The sequence below is a fragment of the Papio anubis genome, chromosome 16 (assembly GCF_008728515.1).
Source record: "Papio anubis isolate 15944 chromosome 16, Panubis1.0, whole genome shotgun sequence".
In the NCBI taxonomy this organism is placed as follows: Eukaryota; Metazoa; Chordata; class Mammalia; order Primates; family Cercopithecidae; genus Papio; species Papio anubis.
This window is the reverse complement of record NC_044991.1, coordinates 24,951,582-24,973,626: the sequence shown is the minus strand read 5'-3', so window position 1 is coordinate 24,973,626 and position 22,045 is coordinate 24,951,582. Positions and strand designations below refer to the sequence as shown.

The 22,045-nt window shown below is 46.1% G+C and overlaps 1 protein-coding gene across 3 annotated transcripts in view; it reads left to right on the top strand.

Moving 5' to 3' along the window:
- MYO18B (myosin XVIIIB) overlaps window positions 1-22,045 on the top strand; it is a 297,367-nt gene that overhangs the window by 69,839 nt on the left and 205,483 nt on the right. For all 3 annotated transcript variants that reach the window (XM_031656039.1, XM_031656040.1, XM_031656038.1), the window contains exons 13-16: window positions 12,568-12,741; window positions 15,479-15,569; window positions 17,832-18,024; window positions 21,938-22,018. In XM_031656039.1, coding sequence (XP_031511899.1) covers window positions 12,568-12,741; window positions 15,479-15,569; window positions 17,832-18,024; window positions 21,938-22,018 — 539 coding nt within the window. The remainder of the gene's footprint in view (window positions 1-12,567; window positions 12,742-15,478; window positions 15,570-17,831; window positions 18,025-21,937; window positions 22,019-22,045) is intronic.

Genomic DNA, 22,045 nt, shown 5'->3' with positions numbered 1-22,045 from the left:
GCTAAATTTTTTGTATTTTTAGTAGAGACAGGGTTTCACCATGTTGGCCAGGCTGGTCTCGAACTCCTGACCTCACATAATCCATCCACCTCAGTCTCCCAAAATGCTGGGATTACAGGTGTGAGCCACCACGCCTGCCTTTTTCCTTAAACTTTTGATTTGAAATAATTATGCACTCCAAGGAAATTGTAAAAATCACACACAATATTCCATGAAAATTCTCCCAGCAGCCCCCAATGAGGGCATCATGCATAGCTGCGGTACATATCAAAACTAGGACATTGACATTGGTGAATTACTGTAATCCAAACAGCCTTTATCTTCAGGCCTCAAAACTGAGCATTTAGCTACATCTATGCATTTAACACCTATATGTGGATTAAGCGGTTGGTTATTGCTTTTTATGCCAGTGGGTTCACACCATCTTTGTTCTATGCCTTTTGCTTTTTTCACACGTCATATCTCGCCTTGGGCCTCTTTCCACATTGCTTCATAGGGATATTTCTGATTCTCTTTGTCAACTGCAGGGGACTGTCCAGAATGAATGGGCCTCTGTGTATATGACAGTTCTGTTGATGAGCATTCATGTTGTTTCTTGCTTTTCTGGTGTTATAAATAATGGCACACTGAACATCCTTGTGTACAGAGAGTTGTGCGCATTTTCCTGGCAGTGGAACTATTAAGTCAAGGGTGTGTCCGATGTTTAACATTTCAATGAACCCACCCAATTCACCTCCCTCATGGGCTGGTTGGCTCACTTAGCCCTCACAAGTCTATGGGGTAAGTACTATGGGGTTATCATTTCCATTTGTGGGTGGAGGAGCTGAGGCTCAGAGAGGTGCAGCCACTAATTCAGGGTCACACAGTCCCAAGTGGCACAAAGCTGGACTATCTGTCTGCCATGCACTACGTCACTGGGAGTCCGAGGAAGGCTTGGCATTTTTAAAGGGACCTGCTGTTTCCACTTTAAGGATGCTGTGTCTGTCCTCGCCTCTAAGACAGGCCTGTCCTGTCCTTATATCTCTGGGCTCACATCTATTTCCTTAGGTGAAGCATGCAGGGCTCAGAGGAGCCCGACCAGGTCCCCATATGGTGGCTTCTGATTGCAGCTCATAACTCTGCTTGGCTCTCCTCCAATTCTAAGAGGCTTCTCCCTTCCTTCTCCACCTCCATTCCAGCTGCTTCCACCCCTTAATGAGGTGAGCTTCACCCTGTAACAAGGTGCTCCAAGCCCAGAGTATATTTGCTTTCCCTACGTTTTTCCCGAGGGTACTGATTAGAGATGGTGTCTGGGACCCAGCTGGCTGCGACAGCTTTGTTCAGTTCTACAAGCTCTGAAAGGGCGTGAAGAGTTGTGGAGTCAGGAGAAGCGGGACAACTGCAGGGCTGGGCCTGGGCTTCTCTGTGCAGAGGGCCTTGGACAAGCAAGCTCAGCCTCCCATGGCCTCAACTTGCCAGGGCTCCGCCAGTTCCCATAGAGATCTCTCTGCATGGCTGAAAAAGCAAGGAGTCACTCGCACACTTGGCCCTAAGAGCATCCCCGATGGGTGGAGAGTCCAAGGGCTGGAAAGGGTCTTGGACTGCAGCAGCCTAAGCCCCTCTTTGAACAGGGCAGCGACCAAGGCTCAGAGAAGGGAAGAGACTTTCTCAGGGTCACCCAGCGAGGCTACAGGGGCCTAGGATCATGGTCTCCTGACTCCTGAGTGAGTGCTCTGTTGATCCTGTATGGCTTCCTCCCTCCTTCCCTCCTTTCTCCTCTCTCTCTTCCTTCTCTCCTTTCCTTCCCGCCTCTCTTCATCCTTCTCTTCCCTCCTCCTTTGCTTCTTTCTCATCTCCTTCTCTCTTTTCCCTTCCCTTCCCTCCCCTCTTTCCTCTTCTATCCTCCTCTTTCCTTCACTTCCTCCTTCCCTCTCCCTTCTTTTTTTATTTTTTGAGACGGAGTTTTGCTCTTGTTGCCCAGGCTGGAGGGCAATGGCGTGATCTCGGCTCACCGCAACCTCCACCTCCCGGGTTCAATGCGATTCTCCTGCGTCAGCCTCCTGCGTAGCTGGGATTACAGGCATGTGCCATCACACCTGACTAATTTTGTATTTTCAGTAGAGATGGGATTTCTCCATGTTGGTCAGGCTGGTCTCCAACTCCTGACCTCAGGTGATCCACCTGCCTTGGCCTCCCAAAGTGCTGAGATTACAGGCCTGAGCCACCGCGCCTGGCCCCTCTCCCTTCTTTTCTTCTCCTCTGTGCCTATTGGATGATAAACCCTCACCCTCCAAGATGAAATTTCAGTCAAATTAAGAAAGATGGACCCAGGCCATCTTGGATGGTAGATGATGCTGGGGGAAGAATTCTGGGCAGGAGACAACCAAAGTTGAGAGTGGTCAGTTCTACTCAAGAGTTTCTAGAGGCAGAGACCCTTGAAGCAAATCTTGAAAACAGAATACATTAGGGAGGGTGCTCTAGGCAGAGGAACCTGAATGGCAAAGACGCAGTGGCTTGATTCAGCATGGAGCAGGTTCAGGGTCCTCCTTCTGAATGCAAGGCCTAGTGCCTCTGTCTTCCTAATCATAAAGCGTCAACCTAAGGGACCCTGCACTGGTGCTGTGAACCTAAGGGCTCTAATGGAGACAGGATTGCCGTGTGGCCTGGCATCCTGGAGATTTCATCGATCTGTCCTTGGACAGGCCTGTCACCTCCTCTGCCCCATCCCGCCCAAATGCCTTCCCACGGCTGCAGGCCCTGCATCCTCTGCCCTGCCCCAGCTAGTGGCTTGGCTCTCAACCTGACAGCTACTGCAGCCAGGTCTATTCTGGGCCGCAGGCAAGGATTTATGCTGCATTCTCTGAGCATGTAGAATTTATTCATAAAGCTGGAATGGCTGCTTGGGATGTAAACAATTAAATATTTTTAAAAAATACTTGCTGAGAAGTGGCGATGCTGGAAGACAGAGCTCACTGGCAGTCCCACATCTTGGGAAGGTGGGGTGAGGAGGCTAGGACACCTAGGGGACCGCAGTTTCAGACTGGTTGTGCTACTCACTTGTTGGGTAGCTCTGTAAAGGTTTCTACCATTCTTCTGGGCCTCTGTCTCTCCTAAATAATAACAGCAGCTCACATTTAATCAGTGCTTACCATGCGCCCAGGCACTGTTCTTTTTTTTTTTTTTTTTGAGACAGAGTTTCACTTTTGTTGCCCAGGCTGAAGTGCAATGGCACGATTTCGGCCCTCTGCAACCTCTGCCTCCCAGGTACAAGTGATTCTCATGCCTCAGCCTCCCAAGTAGCTTGGATCCAGACACTATTCTAAGAGCTTTGGCTACTTCAACAATCTCATGGAGTAGATGCTATTATCTTATTTTTTTTTTTTATTTTTTTTGAGACGGAGTCTTGCTCTGTTGCCCAGGCTGGGGTGCAGTGGCTGGATCTCAGCTCACTGCAAGCTCCGCCTCCCGGGTTTACGCCATTCTCCTGCCTCAGCCTCCTGAGTAGCTGGGACTACAGGCGCCTGCCACCTCGCCCGGCTCGTTTTTTGTATTTTTTAGTATTATCTTATTTTACAGATGAAGAAACTGAGGCTCAGTGGGGAGAAAGAACTTGCCGAACGGGGTGGACTAGGTGCTCTCCAGGTTCCCTTTTTACCTTGATTACCAAAAACCCTATTCGCCCCTTTTTGGAGGGCAGATAGTGATGGCTCAGTGAGAACTCCAATACGTAGGAGTTCTGGACTCGTCATTCAGAGGCAAAGCATAGCAATGCTAGCAATAACAATGACAATGGCAATGATGATGGAATGAATTGTTAATATTTACTAAGAATTCATCTTCTGCTAGACATGATTTAATTGCTTTGCATGGATTATTCCATTTAATCTTCATAACTCTATGTGGTAGATTATACCCATTTTATGGATGAGTAAGTGAAGGCTCAGAGAAGCAAAGTAAGTTACCTAAGGTCATGGACAAAGGGAAAGAAAGAGCCCAATTTGGGACCAAGCGGTTCTGTCTTTAAATCCCACACCCTTATTCTTTATATCACACTGAACTGCAGGGTTCATGGCCATACCAATAAATGGAATTGGTAATCATGCCTTTTTGTATGGTTGTTGCATTGATGAGATTACATGCTTAGCATAGGTTCAGATGCATGGTGAGTACTCAGAAAATGCCAGCTACTCTTGGGCTTCCCTCAGACCCAGGAAATAGCTTTAAAGGGGACAGTCTGATAGGCTGAATGGCCCCCGCTCAGCCTGCCTTAGCGAGGGGCATGTGAATGTGGAAAGAGCATTACAGGGGACCATCTAGGTCTGGCCTTGGTCCTGGGCTCTACCTTGACCTCAGGCAAGTGGCGCATAGGCTTGCAGCTGGTCCACTCTTTAGCCTTTGCCCCTGCAGGTGCCCCATGTGACATCTTCCAGCCAAGGTCTCCCTGACGACTCTGCTCCCCAGCTTGGATCACCTGCTCTGGGACACACTCATAGGTGGCTTGACACATTCAATGTCTTATTTCATTCTTAAAACAACCAGATGGGAGAAGAGCTACTCCATTTTACAGATAAGGCAACTGAAGCTCAGAGGCTGATGTCTTCACTTAAGATCTTGCAGCTAGGTTGAAATTATCTTGGGAAAACCAGCTTCCAGTTCTTTCCACAATTCCCACCACCTCAAAGATGCCTCATCCATCTTTCTCCTCCGGCTTCTTGACCAAATTAATTTGAAAGACCCCCCCACAGGCTCCCTTCCACTTGTAAATTCCCCATGCACGTTGGCATATTCAAGGTTCTGACAAGTCCTGCAAGTAGGAAACCTGTTTTGCTGAGTTTAGTTTGATGTTGCTCCAACTGATTTGCTCATAAAGCCTTCTTTTCCCCCAAACACCTGCTCATAGTCCCCAGAACGTTGGGAGTGGTCTGTGCTGTGTTCTCAGTTGTTAAGGTACAGGCAATGATTCATGTTGGATTGTGCATAACTCAGCATTAATTTATAGACGACACATTGGCCAGGCCTTTGGACAACTTTCTCCAAACCCAGTCAGGTGGAACAATATGTCCAGGTTTGTGGGGCTGCATGGCAGCTGGGGGCTGCAGGACCTGGAAGGAGCCCTAAGAAACAGGAATGGATTTGAAGTTCTAGCCTCTAAGAATGAGAAGGTTACATTTTCCATGTTCTCAAAAATAGAACTTTTCTGGATGTCCCTAGGCAGAAAGCCACAGCTACCTGAATTGGATTTTCTCCCGGGGTTTCTCTTTCTGACCCATTTGTCATTTTTAAGGGTGGAAATCTCCGAGTGGGATCATAATAGAGTTGACATGTACGGAGCAGGTTGTGTGTTATGCGTCCTGCCTGTATAACCTCATCATTCTTCCTTTTTATTATCATTATACTTTAAGTTCTAGGGTACAGGTGCACAATGTGTGGGTTTATTACACAGGTATACATGTGCCATGTTGGTTTGCTGCACCCATCATCAACTTACCATTTACATTAGGTATTTCTCCTACTGCTATCCCTTCCCCACCCCCCCGACAGGTCCCAGTGTGTGATGTTCCCCACCCTGTGTCCCTGTGTTCTCCTTGTTCGTCTCCCACCTATGAGTAAGGACATGTGGTGTTTGTTTTTCTGTCCTTGTGATAGTTTGCTTAGAACGATATAACCTCATTCGTTCTTCACAAGCACTCCATGGAGTAAATTCTGTGTCATTCCCATTTCACAGAGGAGGAGACTGAGGCTCAAAGCGTTGACACGACTTTGCCAACATCACGCGGCTTTAAGCAATGGGGGTGGGATTTGAACTCAGGCATTCTGTCTCCAGAACATTGCCTTTTCCTGTAGCAGCTACAGCCTTTTAGACTTATCTCTTCTCTACAGGTGGCCTCCTTCCTCACAGGCCTCCGAATTGTAAACCTCTGTGTGAGGAAAAGTGAACCAGATGCAGCAAGATTATAAATAAGTCACATAATGTTGAGTAATTCAGCAACAGCACGGCTATTGTTGGAAGGAGAAATAACTTGGTTATTAATAAAAGCAGGAGGCCACAGTAATTGATAGCAATTGAACTCACGGCGTGTGGGGGGAAACAGCTATGTTATCTCTCTCTCTCTCTTGTTTTCTATTGACATAAAGGGAAAAACCTGCCTTTGCAGGTGGATTTGAGCAACTCAGGAACTGCAGTTTCATTATTTTCCCTTGTTCCTTTTCCTCCCTTCCTCCCTTTTCCTTCCTTCCTTCTTTCCTTCCTTCCTCTTTCTCTCTCTCTTTCTTTTCCTTCCTTCCTTCCTCCCTTCCTTCCTCTTTCTTTCTTTCTTTCTTTCTCTTTCTTTCTTTCTTTCTTTCTTTCTTTCTTTCTTTCTTTCTTTCTTTCTTTCTTTCTTTCTTTCTTCTTTGTTTCCTTCTTTCTTTCTTTTCTTTCTCTCTCTCTCCACTTCCTTCCTTCCTTCCTCTTTCTTTCTTTTTCTTCTTTCTTTTTTCTTTCTCTCTTTCTCTCTCTCTCCATCCTTCCTTCCTTTCTTTCTCTCTCTCTCCTTCCTCCCTCCCTCCTTCTCTTTCTTTCTCTCTCTCTCTCTCCTTCCTTCCTTCCTTCCGTCCTCTTTCTCTCTCTCTCCTTCCTTCCTTCCTCCCTCCCTTCCTCTCTCTTTCTCTCTTTCTCTTCTTTCTTTCTTTCTTTCTTTTTCTTTCTTTCTTTTTTCTTTCTCTCAGTTCAAATCCCAGCCTGCCTCTTACCGAAGGAGTGACCTGACAGATGGCTCAGGTGAGGCAGTTTGCCCAGGGTCAACTGGTTAGGTCAGCACTCTTTCAGCTAAATCACTATTTCCAAAACCACTGTCTCATGCATCATTAGATCTGCAAGAGATTCTGTAAAAGCATTCTGAGGCCAACTAAATCTGAACAGAATTTTCCCTTCTTACAGATTCATAAGATATACTTTAAAGGCTCTGAGAAGTCCTGCAGTTAAGAAACCGATTTAACCAAGCATTGACCAAATTGATGTGATACATTATTCATTTTTTCCCAGTGATACTGATGACCATTCCATAGAACAGCTGCTACGAGGTGCACCTTTGGGGAACTCTGATCCCCACCTGTGTGGCCGGCTGCTCTGCCCTGCTTCACACCCATTCTGCCACTGAGAGAATTACTGACTCAGCCCTGCCCTTGCTGGCATATTGGCTGGAGGCTGACCTCATCTCAGACATGCAAATAGTTCCTAGGAAATAGAAGGACAGAGAAAGAGCAGCGTGCCAGGCTGTTGTCTTCTTTTTAGAGAGCCTTCCCTTGGCCTCCATAATAAGGGAAGATCCAACCAAACCTTGCTAACATGGTCATGCTAGGTCCCTGCAGCCTCAGGGGCTCTCTTAGACGTAACACCTTAGCAGGAGTGCAGATGCTGAGTTAAGTGTTCAAGGGCAAAGGGTTCATGCAGGAGGTGAATCCAGGAAGGACCAGGAGGGCAGTGAGGAAGGGAAATGGGGCAGGAAGGCAGGAACTGTGGGCCCACCTGCCCTGGGGACCTGTTTCTCCCTAGCAACTGGAAAAATGGCTGACAACCAAAAGCACACACCAGAAATGATCTCAAAAAGGCTGTGCATCTGGCTTTGTGCAACAAAGTAGGAACAGCAGAAACAGGAATTGGACCCAGATCCGATTTGGGCCAACACCCATATTATTGCCCAGTTCCTTTTCTCCATGCCACAGGTGCCAACTCAGGGTTCTTGACCTCCCCTGGGAAGACAGTTTGGTCACCACCCATGTCTAAGCAAAGACAGAAGAATCCATGGGATTGGATTTTGTGCACTGGCCAGCCTTCGGGGAGCTGATAGTAGAAGATGCTTTTCCTGGCAAAGCTCCCTGTGTGCCCACCTGGATTGCACCAGCAGCATGCATCTCAGCTGCACCTGCAAATATCCCCCCTAGGTGAGGCAGGATTTAGAGAGTCCAGCCAGCATCCATTAACCACTCTTCTTTTCAGAAATATCAATTGCCAATTTCCTTTATGACTTCTTCCAGCTCATCGAGGCCAGAAAGGTCACTACAATTGCAAATGTTGAGAGAGCAGGCGTGGAGTAGAGCAAGAGGGGACAGGACCTCACCTACCTAGAGAGACATCTCCTATTTAGTTCACTCTCAATCCCCAGCACAGGAAGAAGAAAGTCTCATTCAGTGATAATAGCCTTTAACACCTCTCTCTAATATTTGCTAATCTCCCTTCTTAACAAAGAGAGAGCAGACTTCAGGCTCACAGGTAACCGTATTTAATTAGAATCTAATGACATTATTGTGCTTACGTAATATTTGTTTCTACTTTCTATTTATGGCAGGTGATAATGAATTCTCATTTAACATAGTGTGATAATATTTCTGTTTATAATTTATTTAAGTGAAAATGAAAAGTGAGTCCATTTAAAAGTAGAGTCACAAAGATATGGCAAAAAAGATGATATCTGAAGGACTGATTTTGGTGAAAATGTAGTTCTTCCACTTAGTATCAGCCTGTTTTCTGGTGACTTCTCTCAGTTAGATTTTTAATCTACAAAATGAGATTAATAATAGAGCTTTTTAGGACTCTTGTGAAGATTTAATAATAACAATAATAATAATAATAAATAACTACAACTAACAAGTACTGAGCTTTTTCCATGTGTCACTCCTGGAACAATAACACACGCTTTTTAACAGTAAAAGTCATGAGCTGAACAAAGACGCAATGTTGAATAAAATCAGGTAAGTGAATGAGAACTGTTATCATCACCATCACCATCATCATCACCACCATACCATCATTGTCACCATCAACACTGTCACACCGCCACCATCATCACCACGACACCATCATCATCACCATCAGCACTGTCATATCGCCACCACCATCATCACCACCGCAGCGCCATCACTGCTATATATCACCGCCACCATCAAATACCATCTATTACATTTACCATCATCGCCAAATCACCATCATCATCACCATCACCGTCACCACCATGTAATCCTTCCATCCACCATCCTCCATCCTCCCTCCACCACTCCCTCCATCTATCCATCCATCCACCATCCTTCCTCCATCCATCTATCCACTCCACCATATCATCCACCATCATCCATCCACCATCCTTCCACCCTCCTTCCTCCATCCATCCACTCCACCACCACATCATCCATCCCTCCTCCACTGTCATCACCATCATCATCACCATCATCATCATCACCATCAGCATCATCATCACCACCATCACCATCGTCATCACACCATCATCATCACCCTCATCACCATCACCATCATCATCACTGTCACCATCATCATCATCATCATCATCATCATCTTCTCCATCATTTTTGAAAGTGACAGGATTTTTTAAAATTAGCCATGTTACCTCTCTGAGTCTCAGTTTCATCATCTGTAAAATGACATAGTCTATAAAATGGGGATAATACAGTAATGCTCTTGTGACCAGTGCAGAGTAATTGGCACGTAGGAGGATGTAATACCCTTGGTGACTGGGGCCAGACCTCCTCCTTGGGTAGGGTCAAAGTCCTAGATAAAGTCCTTTTCCAAATTTCTAATTTTGCCATAAGCCAGACTGGCTCATCAGGCTGTCTGCTTGAAGAATTGGGCCCTCATAATCTCTTTCTGATTGATTGAAAAATCTCTGTTGGCGGCTGTGATTCTTATTTCAAAGAAGGAAACACATTTGTAGGAAAATAAGAGATGAAAGAAATTTTTTTTAGTTTTTTCTAAGTTGACATATAATAAGTATACATATTTATGGGGTTCATAGTGGTGTTTCTAAACATATATAGTTATCAGATCAGGGTAATTAGTGTATCCATCATCTTGAACAATTATCAGTTCTTTGTGTTAGGAACATTCAATATCCTCCTTCTAACTATTGGAATCTATATAATATATTATGGTTAACTACAGTCATCCTGCAATGCTATGAAACATTAGAACGTATTTCTCCTATCTAGCTGTGATTTTGTGTCCTTTAACAACTCTGTCCCTATCCACCCGCTTAGCCCCAAACAAACCCTTCCCAGCCTCTAGTATGCTCTATTCTACTTTATACTTTTATGAAATAAACCTTTGTTTAGCTTCCACATATGAATAAAGAACATGTGATATTTGTCTTTCTGTGCCTGGCTTATTTCACTTAACGTCCTCCAGTTCCATCCATGCTGCCATGAATGACAAGACTTCATGCTCTTTTATGTCTGAATAGTATTCCATTGTGTATATATACCACATTTTCTTTACCCATTTGTCTGTTACTGGACACCTAGGTTGATTCCCTGTCCTGGCTATGGTGAATAATGCTACAGTAAACCTGGGGTACAGATGTCTCTTTGATGTACTGATTTCCTTGGGATAAATGTTCAGTAGTGGGTTTGCTGGATCGTACGGTAGTTCTATCTATAGTTTTTTGAGGAAAGTTCATACCGCTCTCCGTAGTGGCTGCACTAGTTTACATTCCCACTAACAGTGTCTACTAGTTCCTTTTTTTTCTTTTTTCATCCTTGCCAGCACTTTTGTATTTTGTCACCCCATCCTACTGGAGTGAGATGATACCTCGTTGTGGTTTTGATTTGCATTGATTTGCATTTCCCTGATGATTAGTAATGTTGAACATTTTTTCATGTATTTGTTAGTGAAAATGTTTTAAGGATGGCACTATTATTTGTTTTAAGAAGTCATTTATTAGCCGGGCGCAGTGGCTGACGCCTGTAATCCCAGCACTTTGGGAGGCCGAGGCGAGCAGATCATGAGGTCAGGAGATACTATCCTGGCTAACACAGTGAGATCCCGTCTCTACTAAAAATATGAAAACAAAATTAGGTGGGTGTGGTGGTGGGCGCCTGTAGTGGTTGGCACCTGTAGTCCCAGCTACTCGGGAGGCTGAGGCAGGAGAATGGCGTGAACCCGGGAGGCAGAGCTTGCAGTGAGCTGAGATTGCGCCACTGCACTCCAGCCTGGGCGACAGAGCGAGACTTCATCTCAAAAAAAAAAAAAAAAAAAAAAAAAAAAAGTCATTTATTTTTATTTTTATATGGATTAAAAAATTAGTGCTCAACCATGGTAAAAAAAAAAAAAAATTAGAAAATATAAAATCCCCTTACCTAGCAGTGATGGTTAATATTTAGCTATATTTCCCTTTTATTACTCTTTACAGCAGTTTAGAATGATTCACACAGTTGATGTCATACTATGACATCATTTTCTAATCTGCTTTCCACTTGGCATTCAAATGTAAGCATTGTCCATGGTATGTAGGGTCTTTGTTGCTAATTTTAAATGGCCTTATAATAGTCCAGAGAGTGGCTCTCCATTGATTCTTTAATCCCGTCTGGTTCCTCTCCCCACCCCGTTACATTCCAGCCACACTGGTTTGCTTGGCATTCCTTTAACACACCATGCTCATTTCTGCCCCAGGACCTTTGCACTGCCTCCTCCTTCAACCTCTGAAGCACTTCCCTGGTTCTTTATGTAGTAGCTCCTTCTCACCCTTCATAGCTCAGTTAATGTATCACGACTTCAGATAGAGCCCGCTTTGACCACCATAGATATCAAACGACTTCTTCAGTCTCTCTTGATCTCAGCACCCTGCTTTAGTTTCTGTTTGGCAGAGAGCTGAGGGAACTTTATAATTTTATGGCCAGAAATGATCTTATCTATTTGTTTACTTGTCTACTGTCACACTCCCTCAACGGACTATAAGCTCCATGAGGACAGGCACTTTGTTTGTCTTGCTCATTGATTTCGGTGGCAGACATAGTGCCTGTCACATGGAGGGAGCTCAGTCAACATGTACAGAGTAAGCAGATGGCTGGTTAGATGGTTGGATGTGTGATTGGATGAGGAGTTGAAAGATAGGTAGGCGGCTTGCAGGGGATAGTGCATGCCTGGATGGATAGGTAAATGGATATGTGGGTGGGCGAATCAATCATAATTTTACTAACTATTCCCCAATTTCACATTTAGAGTGCTTCCCCATGATATTTTTAATCGCTTTGAAAAAGTAAGCAATGCAGGCCAGGCGCAGTGGCTACGCCTGTAATCCCAGCACTTTGGGAGGCCGAGGCGGGCAGATCACGAGGTCAGGAGACCGAGACCATCCTGGTTAACACGGTGAAACCCCGTCTCTACTAAAAATCAAAAAAAATTAGCCGGGAGTGGTGGCAGGTGCCTGTAGTCCCAGCCACTCGGGAGGCTGAGGCAGGAGAATAGCGTGAACCTGGGAGGCGGAGCTTGCAGTGAGCCAAGATGGCGCCACCGCCTGGGCGAGAGAGCGAGACTCCGGTCTCAGAAAAAAAAAAAAAAGAAAAGCAAAAAAGAAAGAACAAGTAAGTAATGCAAAAATGCAAATGGCAAGGAAGTCTGATAAGCAAGTCTCTTGGGAAAGCTGACTCCTCCAGGGCCATTGCCTAGGGGTCCAGGCCTGGGCGGTTGTCCAAGCTCCCTGCTGAGGGGGCTGGCCTGGAGATTGGGAGGGTGCTGAGATTCTCCGGGGTCCTCTTGGGCGTTCATTCACCCCCCCATGCCCACGGCCTCACTGCCACGCCTCTGTTTTGTCCCCTGTGCAGTGGGCCGGAAGCAGTTCATGAGGTTTGAGTGGGCAAACTATGCAGCCGAGGCCCTCGGCTGCGAGTATGAGGAGCTGAACACGGCCACCTTCAAGCACCACCTTCGACAGATCATCCAGCAAATGACGTTTGGGCCAAGCCAAAGGGGCCTCGAGGACGAGGAAACCAGCTCAGGTACGAGGCTGCTGCCTCTCTGGGTGAGCTGGGCCCCCTCTGGGCCAGCTCCTGGGGATACACCAGCATTCTTTAACTTTTTTTTATCAAAGATTTGTTAAGGGCCTACGCTATGAAGGCCTGTGTTAGGTGCAGGGGAAGCCATCGTGGGTGGAAAGGGACATTGTTTCTACCTGGTCAATGCTAATGCTCAAATAACTACCTCGGTTCAGTGGTCATGAAGGCTGCTGAAACCTGGCAGGGAGATCCGCGCTGTGGGGAGGGGATGCCATGGGCAGGGCCAATGGACCAATGCATTTCCATTGGATTTCATGTTTGCTGAGCACCTGCTAGGTAGAGGAAAGACTAGTCTTTCTGTTTGAGGAATGGAAATAAAGCCCGAATGGCTGGTGCAAGGTGGACGGATGGGAGAAGATGAGGGTGGAGAGCAAGGTGTGGTCAGCTCACTAAGGGTTTATAAACGAAGGTTTTTATTCTCAGACCCTTGGGAAGCCATGGAGTGCCTTCAGCAGGGGGATGGCATGATTTGGCTTTAAGAAGCTCAGCCTGGATGAAGGTTGGGGAGTGAGTGGGAGAAGGGAGACCCACTGGGAACCTATAAAAATCACCAGGTGATAGGTGGTGGTGGGAAGTGCTTGTGGAGATGGGGCAGGTGGGGACAGATTCAGGGTCTAGTTTACAAGCTGAGGTGTTAGCGTGGGCCCTAAGAGAAGGGCAGAGACCAGCAGTGGCTGCTAGGATTTTGGCCTGAGCAGCTGGAAGAACAAGGGCGTTTTGAACTGCCATGGGGGAAAAGCAGGAGGACTTTGTACTGTACCTGCAAGGATGTGATTTACCGAGGATGTGATCTGCCGAGTCCCAAGTCTGCAGCCTCTGTGCATCTTTGGGGGCTCTCTAAGAGCTGCTGTCCTTGAGACAACAGAGTTTGGGATTAATGAGTAGAAGTGTTGTGAGCTGTGGTTTTGGGACCCGTCTCTTGGAGCTCCTTTGCACCTTTGGCATTGCTTCCACCTTCCGGGGACTTCAGCATAGGGGCTAATGTCACTTGGACCCCACTGGCCCTCTGTGTCTCCTTTCAGGTCTGTGCTCTGGTGTGAGCTGTGCTTTTCTTGAAGATTACCTCTCCTCTTTGACATACACACACATTCACAGAAGCATGCACACACCACACATATGCACAGCACAAGTTGTGTATGTATACCTGTGCACAGATACACACCACAGAATCACACACATGAACACACACATGCACAGACACCAGCACACATATACTGCAAGCATGCACACCACACACATGCACAGATATGCATGGCATGTGTGTGTGTAAACATGTGCACAGATATATATGACACATGCACATACCACACAACTACACACACATGCATAGACACAAGCACACATGTGCACACATATGCACAGGCACAAACACCACACACATACTTAAGGACGGGCGCATCACACACAGGCACAGACACATGCAGTCACCACTTTGTGAGTCTGAGTTAACCTCTCAGGCTGAGGTCTCAAGAGTAGACATTAAGCAGGCAGGGGACCTTCCGGCTTAGGAGAGAGGCTGGGAGGCTGTGGGTTGCCTAGCAACAGCCCAGGTTGGGGGTGGATTCCGAGGAGGGGTGGGAAATGCTTTCGGGGCTGCAGTGGGCTGCCTGGAATGTACGAGCAGAATTACTCCTCCAGGCACTAGTGCGCACCGATTTGGAAACTGTGTTTTCAGTTTTTTAGACGGAACTAAAACTTAAGGGACATAATTTGTGATCTGACCCCCTACACTCCTCACTCTGCTTTGTTCAATGCACCCTAATCAAGGCTGGTGATTGTAATGGGATGCGTATACGTGCGTGCATGCGTGTGTGTGTGTGTGTGTGTTAGAGCAAAATCGAGTCCACAACTGTAATTATAGTTTTTGAGCTTTTATATTCCTCCTGACATTCTAGGTAGGCACTTTTCCAATCTCATTCAATATTCTTCATACCTGACTTTAAGCATTCCTTTGTATGGGCAGACTACAAATTACCTAACCCATTTTCTATTGTTGAGCACTCAAGTCATTTCAAAAAAGTGATTTTTGCCAATTTAATCAACAATTGGAAGAACCTATGTCCCCAGCAAGCTTTATTTCTCTGAATGTTTCATTAGAATAAAAGCCTAGGAGTGAAATGATTAGGTCCCAGTATACGAACATTTTATGACTTCTAATACAAAATAGCCAAATTTCTTTCCAGAAAAGGAATCATAAACACTTACTGAGTGTCTACTCTATGCCAGACACTGGCAATTTAAAGATCAATAAACCCAGGGACAGGGTCTATCTTCAGGGCACACCCAGCCTCATGAGGGAGACACAGGTTAATAAAATAACTATACTAGAAAGATTATGCTATGGGAAGTGCTATTAGAAGCAAGGTAGAGCTGGGGATTGGCCTAGTGGTGGTGGTGGTAGTCAAGGAAGGCTTTCCCGAGGAGGTGACATTTAGGCTGAGCCCTGAGGGATGAGCAGGAGATCACTCTGGGGTGAAGGTAGGGCAGGTTACATAGGACCCTGTAGGCCCTGATAGGACAGTTAGACTTTGTCCTAAGAACCTGGGGAAATAATTTCAGCAGTGGAGGGATGTGGCAAGAAAAGAAGGATTTTCTAAGCTGAGTGGCCCCTGCTGCTCTGCAGTGATGTCCTTGGCCCCAGGCAAGATCCCTAACCAAGAATGCTGATCCCCTTTCCCAGGGCTCAAGATGACAGGAGTGGAGTGTGTGGAGGGGATGGCCTCGGGCCTGTACCAGGAGCTCTTTGCGGCCGTGGTCTCACTCATCAACAGGTAACGGGGCCTTTCCCTAGGCACACAGTTGGCCTTTTGCAGGTGCACAGATGAATTCACATACCGGGCAGTTGAGCAAAGTGGCAGTTTTTCAGCTGGCGAGAGGGTTTCTAAGGTGGACAGTGCTGGGTTTAATTTCCACCTTGGCCACCCACTGGCTGTGTGGTCAGTAAATCAGTTCACTTTTCTGATCTCCCTTTCCTCATCTGTACAATAGCTCTCTCCCCAAGGACTGTTGTGAGGATTAAAAGAAATAATGAATTTAAATAACTCTTCCTGGCCAAACGTGGTGGCTCATGCCTGTAATCCCAGTACTTTGGGAGGCTGAAGTGGGAGGATCACCTGAGATCAGGAGTTCAAGACCAGCCTGGCACCATGGCGAAAACCTGTCTCTACTAAATATTACAAAAATTAGCTGGGCATGGTGGTGGGCGCCTGTAATCCCAGCTACTCGGGAGGCTGAGGCAGGGAGAATTGCTTGAACCTGGGAAACAGAGGTTTCAGTGAGCCGAGATCACGCCACCGCACTCCAGCCTAGGTGACAGAGCGAGACTCTGTCTCAAAACAAAACAAAACAAATTCTTGTAAAAATACCAACAATAAAAGCTAAGCACTTTTGAATGTCTACTGAGGGCCAGGGATTGTACTAATTGTTTAACCTGCTTTGCGTCACCGAGTACTCACATGGACCCATTGTACAGAGGAGGAGACTAAAGCGTGAAGGGGAGAACCGAGATGCAAACACAATGCCACATTCTCATCTCATACTTTCAGTTCCCCTGAATAGCCTAGCACATTGTTCTCATCCATTTATTTTTCAAAATTGTCTTGCTGGGGATGGGAGCAACATGGTAGAAATTTGGAGTGGGCCGGGGTGTGCCTCTGATGTGCCTCTGTGGGGCTGCAGGCCAGAGGAGCCTCTGTTTTCTATCGTTATGCACAAGGCACTGAGCCCATGCTTGGAAACCCTTGAAGCCGTTTTTTCAGCAGAGCTAATCCAGAGCCTAGGCAAAGGCTTGCCTTCCTCCTCTGTGAAAGCAGAAAGCATAATTAGGCTTCTGAAATCCTGTTAAAGGGATGAGGCTGGCGCGTAGCAACAGAGCAGCCGGGTTTCTCCAAGTTGTCGTGGACACAGAATCAAGTCCCTCTGACGCTGCCGAAGTAATTACCATCTGAGCCCACAGACATATTATCTAGAAACCAAGGGGATCATGCGTGCTTAGAGAAGGGAGTACTGGGAGTGGGAAATGAACTGCTGGCGGAGGAAACTGCCTTCACCAGTGAAGGGCAGCTGCTTCGAGGTTTGGGTTCTCAGAGGCCACGTCTGTGAAATGCTGCACTGATGATCAAAGTACCTACTACAGCATTTATAAGCACCTAGTAGGTGTCTGTCTTGCCAAGAATTAACCGACTTCATCTTCATGCATGTCTATGTGGTGGCTGCTCTTATTATCCCCATATTATAGTTGGAAAACCTTAGCAAACAAGAGAAGAACCAAGGTTCAACTAAGGGCCCTGAAAAGCTCCTAGCTGATCATACTCATGGTGATGATAGCAGGTGGCACTTACTGAGCACTAACCACGTGGCAAACTTTGCTTTCACGGCCATGGAAGCTTATCACACCCAACCCTCACAACAGCCCTCTGAGCTAGTCACCATCATTAACTGAGACGGTGGCTGAGACGGTGGAGGCTCAGAGAGGTTGGGCAACTCTTCAGAGACACACATCCTCTCTGTCACAGAGCAAGGATTGAAGCCCACATATGACTGGCTCTAAAGTCTCTTAAGTCCTGATTTTTGATGTGAATAATCCCTGCTCTGTCCACCCCTACAGATTCATCAGGAGAATACAAGGAGGTGATAGCTTGGAAGAATTTTGTAAACTGATGTATTAAATAAAATAGTTTTTTGATTTTAATAGGCCTCTGAAGAAAGGAAAGGAGGGCCTAGGCTTCACATGGTAGCCGACTTGCTGGGTGACCATAAGCTAGTCATTTTTTTTTTTTTTTTACTTTGGGCCAGTGGGAGGCAGTTTAATTCCTTTAGTCCTTATAGCTGTCCCTGGGATAAATCTACTCACCCCCATCCTCATTTAACAGTTGGGGAAACCCCTGCTCAGAGAGGTTAAGTAGCTTGCTTGAGGTCACACAGCCTATAAGAGTTGAGCTTAGTTTTGAAACCAGTTCTACTGGAGGCTTGGATGAGTGTGCTCCTAGATTCCATGCCATCTCAGACATTTCACCTCCCTCTTCTCTGTCTAGATCCTTCTCCTCCCACCATCTCTCCATGGCCTCCATCATGGTGGTGGACTCTCCAGGCTTCCAGAACCCCCGGCACCAGGGCAAGGACCGGGCAGCCACCTTCGAGGAGCTGTGCCACAATTACGCCCATGAGCGCCTGCAGCTGCTGTTCTACCAGCGGACCTTTGTCTCCACGCTGCAGCGATACCGAGAGGTAGGCCTGGGCTGGAGCAGGGCCCTCACCAGAGCTCCATGGAGGGTGTGAGGTCAGATGTGAAGTGTGGGATTCCCATTCCCCAGTAGCCTGCAGCTTCACCCTGTTCGGTTCACCAGGGAACAAAGCCCTTTCCCCAGGCCTGGCTCCCCAGACCTCTGCTGCTCCCTCCACAGTCCAGCCTCCCCCCGCCACCTTCTGAACCCTGCAGCCCAGAAGCATCAAGGAACTTGGACTTCCCCAGGCCTTGCTTCCATGGCTGTCCTTTCTTTGGGATGACTGCTTCATCCTCTCCCGCTTCACTTAAGCAAAAGGCTCCTGCAAGAGTCAGTCTACATCTGCCTGAGTGGGGAATGTCCTTCGAGTCCTGTGGGTGGGTGGAAGCAGTGGGCTGCACACCCCTCTACAGCACAGCACGGTGATTCTCACAAAGTTGAAGGTGCATGCACCCCAAAACCCAGCAATTCCTCTTCTAGGAGGCACCTGAGAGAAACTCTGTGTGTGAACCAGGAAGCATGTACAGGCCTGATCCTGCCAGATCTTATTTTCTCATAAAAAAAGAAAAAAAAAAAAAAGGTTAAGTTGAAATATAAGGCCAGGCACAGTGGCTCATGCCTGTAATCCTAGCACTGTGGGAGGCCGAGGTGGGCGGATCTCCTGAGGTCAGGAGTTCAAGACCAGCGTGACCAACATGGCAAAACTCCATCTCTACTAAAAATACAAAAATTAGCCAGGCGCAGTGGCGCGGGCCTGTAATCCCAGCTACCCGAGAGGCTGAGGCAGGAGAATCACTTGAACCCGGGAGGCAGAGGTTGTGGTGAGCTGAGATTGTGCCACTGTACTCCAGCCTGGGCAACGAAGAGAGACTGCATCTCGAAACAAACAAACAAAAAATTACAAAGAAAAGGGCATAAATCAGAAGCATATAGCTCAATGAATTTACCCAAATGAACATACGTGTGTCTCTATCACCCACGTGAAAATGAGAGGATTTTCAGTTCCCTAGATGACTCCCACCTTCTTCCCTGAAGGTGTGACCACTTTTATTGCAACAAGTGCTACTGGCAGAATATTAAAAATGGCCATATTGTTCATTAGTTCAATAATATAGAATAATAAGTATTGAAGTTACATTCATTTCTTTAGTTGGTGATAAAAATAAAGCACCAACATAAATGGATCTCAAACAGATGACGCTGATGAAACCTGAGGTCTGATCCCAACTCTGTCGCTTATTGACTGTGTGGCCTTAGGAAAGGCGCTTACCCTCTCTGACCCTCGATTTTTTTACGTGGAAAACAGAGATAATAATACTTTTGTATCAGTTACGATTTGCCATAATAATGCTACATAATAAACTACCCCCAAATGTAGTGTTTTAGAAAAAATCTTTGGTTGTTGCTCCCAAGTGTCTGGATGGCCTGGACAGCTCTCTTGGTCCAGGATAGTTCTTGAGCTTGTGTTCAGATTCAGGTGTAGGTTGGGGTAGATGGCTCTGATGATCTTGGCGGGGCTCTCTCACGTGTGGGATCAGCTGGTTGTGAGCGGATCTAGGCAGGCCTTGTCTGGGGTAACCTTGTCCCTGCTCTACAAATGTCTCATCCTCCAGCAGGCTAGCCTGGGCTGTCCTCATAGCGCTGGGCAGGGTTCCAGGAGAGCAAGCAGAAGTGGGCAGGGGACCTTGAGGCCTAGACCTGAGGCTTGCACAAAATCACTTCCACTGTGTTCAGTGAGTCACAACAGGTCTAAGGCTGAGCATGGATTCAAGCGGTAGGAAAACAGGCTCCACTTCTTGATGGAGGCACTGCAGTGTCACTGCAGAGAGTATGGATATAGAAAAGTGCAGAGAACTGGGGTTGTTTTATGGTCATTGTTACCATACTCCCCAAAGGGGCCGTTTTGAGCATTTAATGAACAAGAATAAAGAGTGTAACAGCTATTTTATTTTTCCCATAATATTTCACTTATTTCTGATTATCAAAGTAATACATTTTTAATTAAAACACTGGAAACTTCATATAAGTACAAAGAAACTAAAGATACAATCTCCTTTAGCCCTCCCATCCAGAGGCAACCACTGTTACCATTCTGTTTTTTTTTTTTGTTTGTTTGTTTTTTTACCATTTTCCCTTTATTATGTTGTCTGTGGATTTTGGATCTTCCCGTACACGTGAGTTTGTTGTCTGTCATTTTCCTCACAGTATTACATTGCTCACATCACCTCCCTTCACTTACAAATCTTAGTAAACCTGCTTGCAGTGGTTGCATCTGATTGTATTTCCTCTCCTATAGACATCAGGGTGGTTTCTAAGTTCGAGGCTTTGTAAACAATACTGTGATGAACATCTTTGTCCACAGCACTTCCCAGACATTTCTGGTGACTTTTTAAATTTTTTGTTTTTTAGATGGAGGCTCGCTCTTGTTGCCCAGGCTGGATTGCGATGGAGCGATCTTGGCTCACTGCAACCTCTGCTTCCTGGGTTCAAGTGATTCTCTTGCCTCAGCCTCCCAAGTAGCTGGGATTACAGGCACCTGCCACCATGCCCGGCTAATTTTTGTATTTTTAGTAGAGACGGGGTTTCACCATGTTGGCCAGGCTGGTCTCAAATTCCTGACCTCAGGTGATCCGCCTGCCTCGGCCTCCCAAAGTGCTTGGATTACAGGCGTGAGCCACCGCACCCAGCTTCTGGTGACCTTTTTGTGGCAACTATTATTCCTCATAGTTTACACTTGTTACTTCCAGCACCGAACACTCAGCCTCATTATGTTCTCAGTAAATATTTTAAAAGTGTGGACTGAGTTACCGGTTTCTGATAAAGCTGTCAGCGTTATGGCTGACACCCTGTATGATGAGCAGAATGTCATTGGAGCGTTGATTGACAATTTTTCTTCCCACACAAAGGCTAAAAGGTGATGAATAAACAACCTCATTAACAACTGGGAAAATTAATTAAACAGACATTTCTCCAAAGATTTACAAATGCACACAAAAAGAAGCTCACCATCACAAATTGTAAGAGAAAGGCAAATCCAAACCACATTGAGACACCACCTCCCACACATTATAATGGCTACTAAAAAAAAAAATCAGAAAATAACAAGTGTTGGGGTGATGTGGAGAAATTTCAACCCTTGTGCGGTATTGGTAGCAATGTAAAATAGTGCAGCCGCTCTGGAAAACAGAATGGTGGACCTCAAAACATAAAAAAAATAGAATTCCCACGTAATTCAGCAATTCCATGTCTGGGTATATACTCAGAAGAATTGAAATCAGGGACTCAAACAGGTATTTGTGCACCAAACTGCAACATTATTCACAATAGCCTAAAGGCAGAAGCAACCCACGTGTGGATTGCAATTGACAGGCAATGGACAAGCAAAATGAGATATGCACATCACGAGATACGCACTTACTGGGAAGTATTATTCAGCCTTCAAAAGGAAGGACATTCTGACAAAATGGCACAGGCTGGATGAACCCTGAGGACTTTATGCTAAGTTACGTAAGTCAGATACAAAAGGACAAATACTATATGATTTCACTTACATAAGCTGCTTAGAAAAGTCAAGATCAGAGGCACAGAAAGCAGGATGCTAGGGGAGAAGGAAACAGGGAGTTAAGTCTCCTGGGTGCAGAGACTCCGTTTTGAAAGATGAAGAAAGTTCTGGAGATGGTTGCTGGTGATGGATGCATAACAACATGAATGTATCTTATACCACTGAACTATATACTTAAAATGACTAAAATGGTAACTTTTTTGCTATGTATCTTTTGCCAAAATTTTTAAAACCATTTTTTTAAAGGGCCAAGAGGTGATGGAAGTCCTCTCCGCTTTTTCCTTCTTCAGAAGTTTTCTTCCCCCTTCAGCTCACTGAAAGCACTAACTTTTAAATCCTGCGATTTTTTTTCCAGGAAGGTGTTCCTGTGCAGTTTGACCTCCCGGAGCCCTCCCCAGGGACCACTGTGGCTGCTGTGGATCACAATCCCTCTCAGGTAACACGGGGCCCAGCCAGCCCAGGC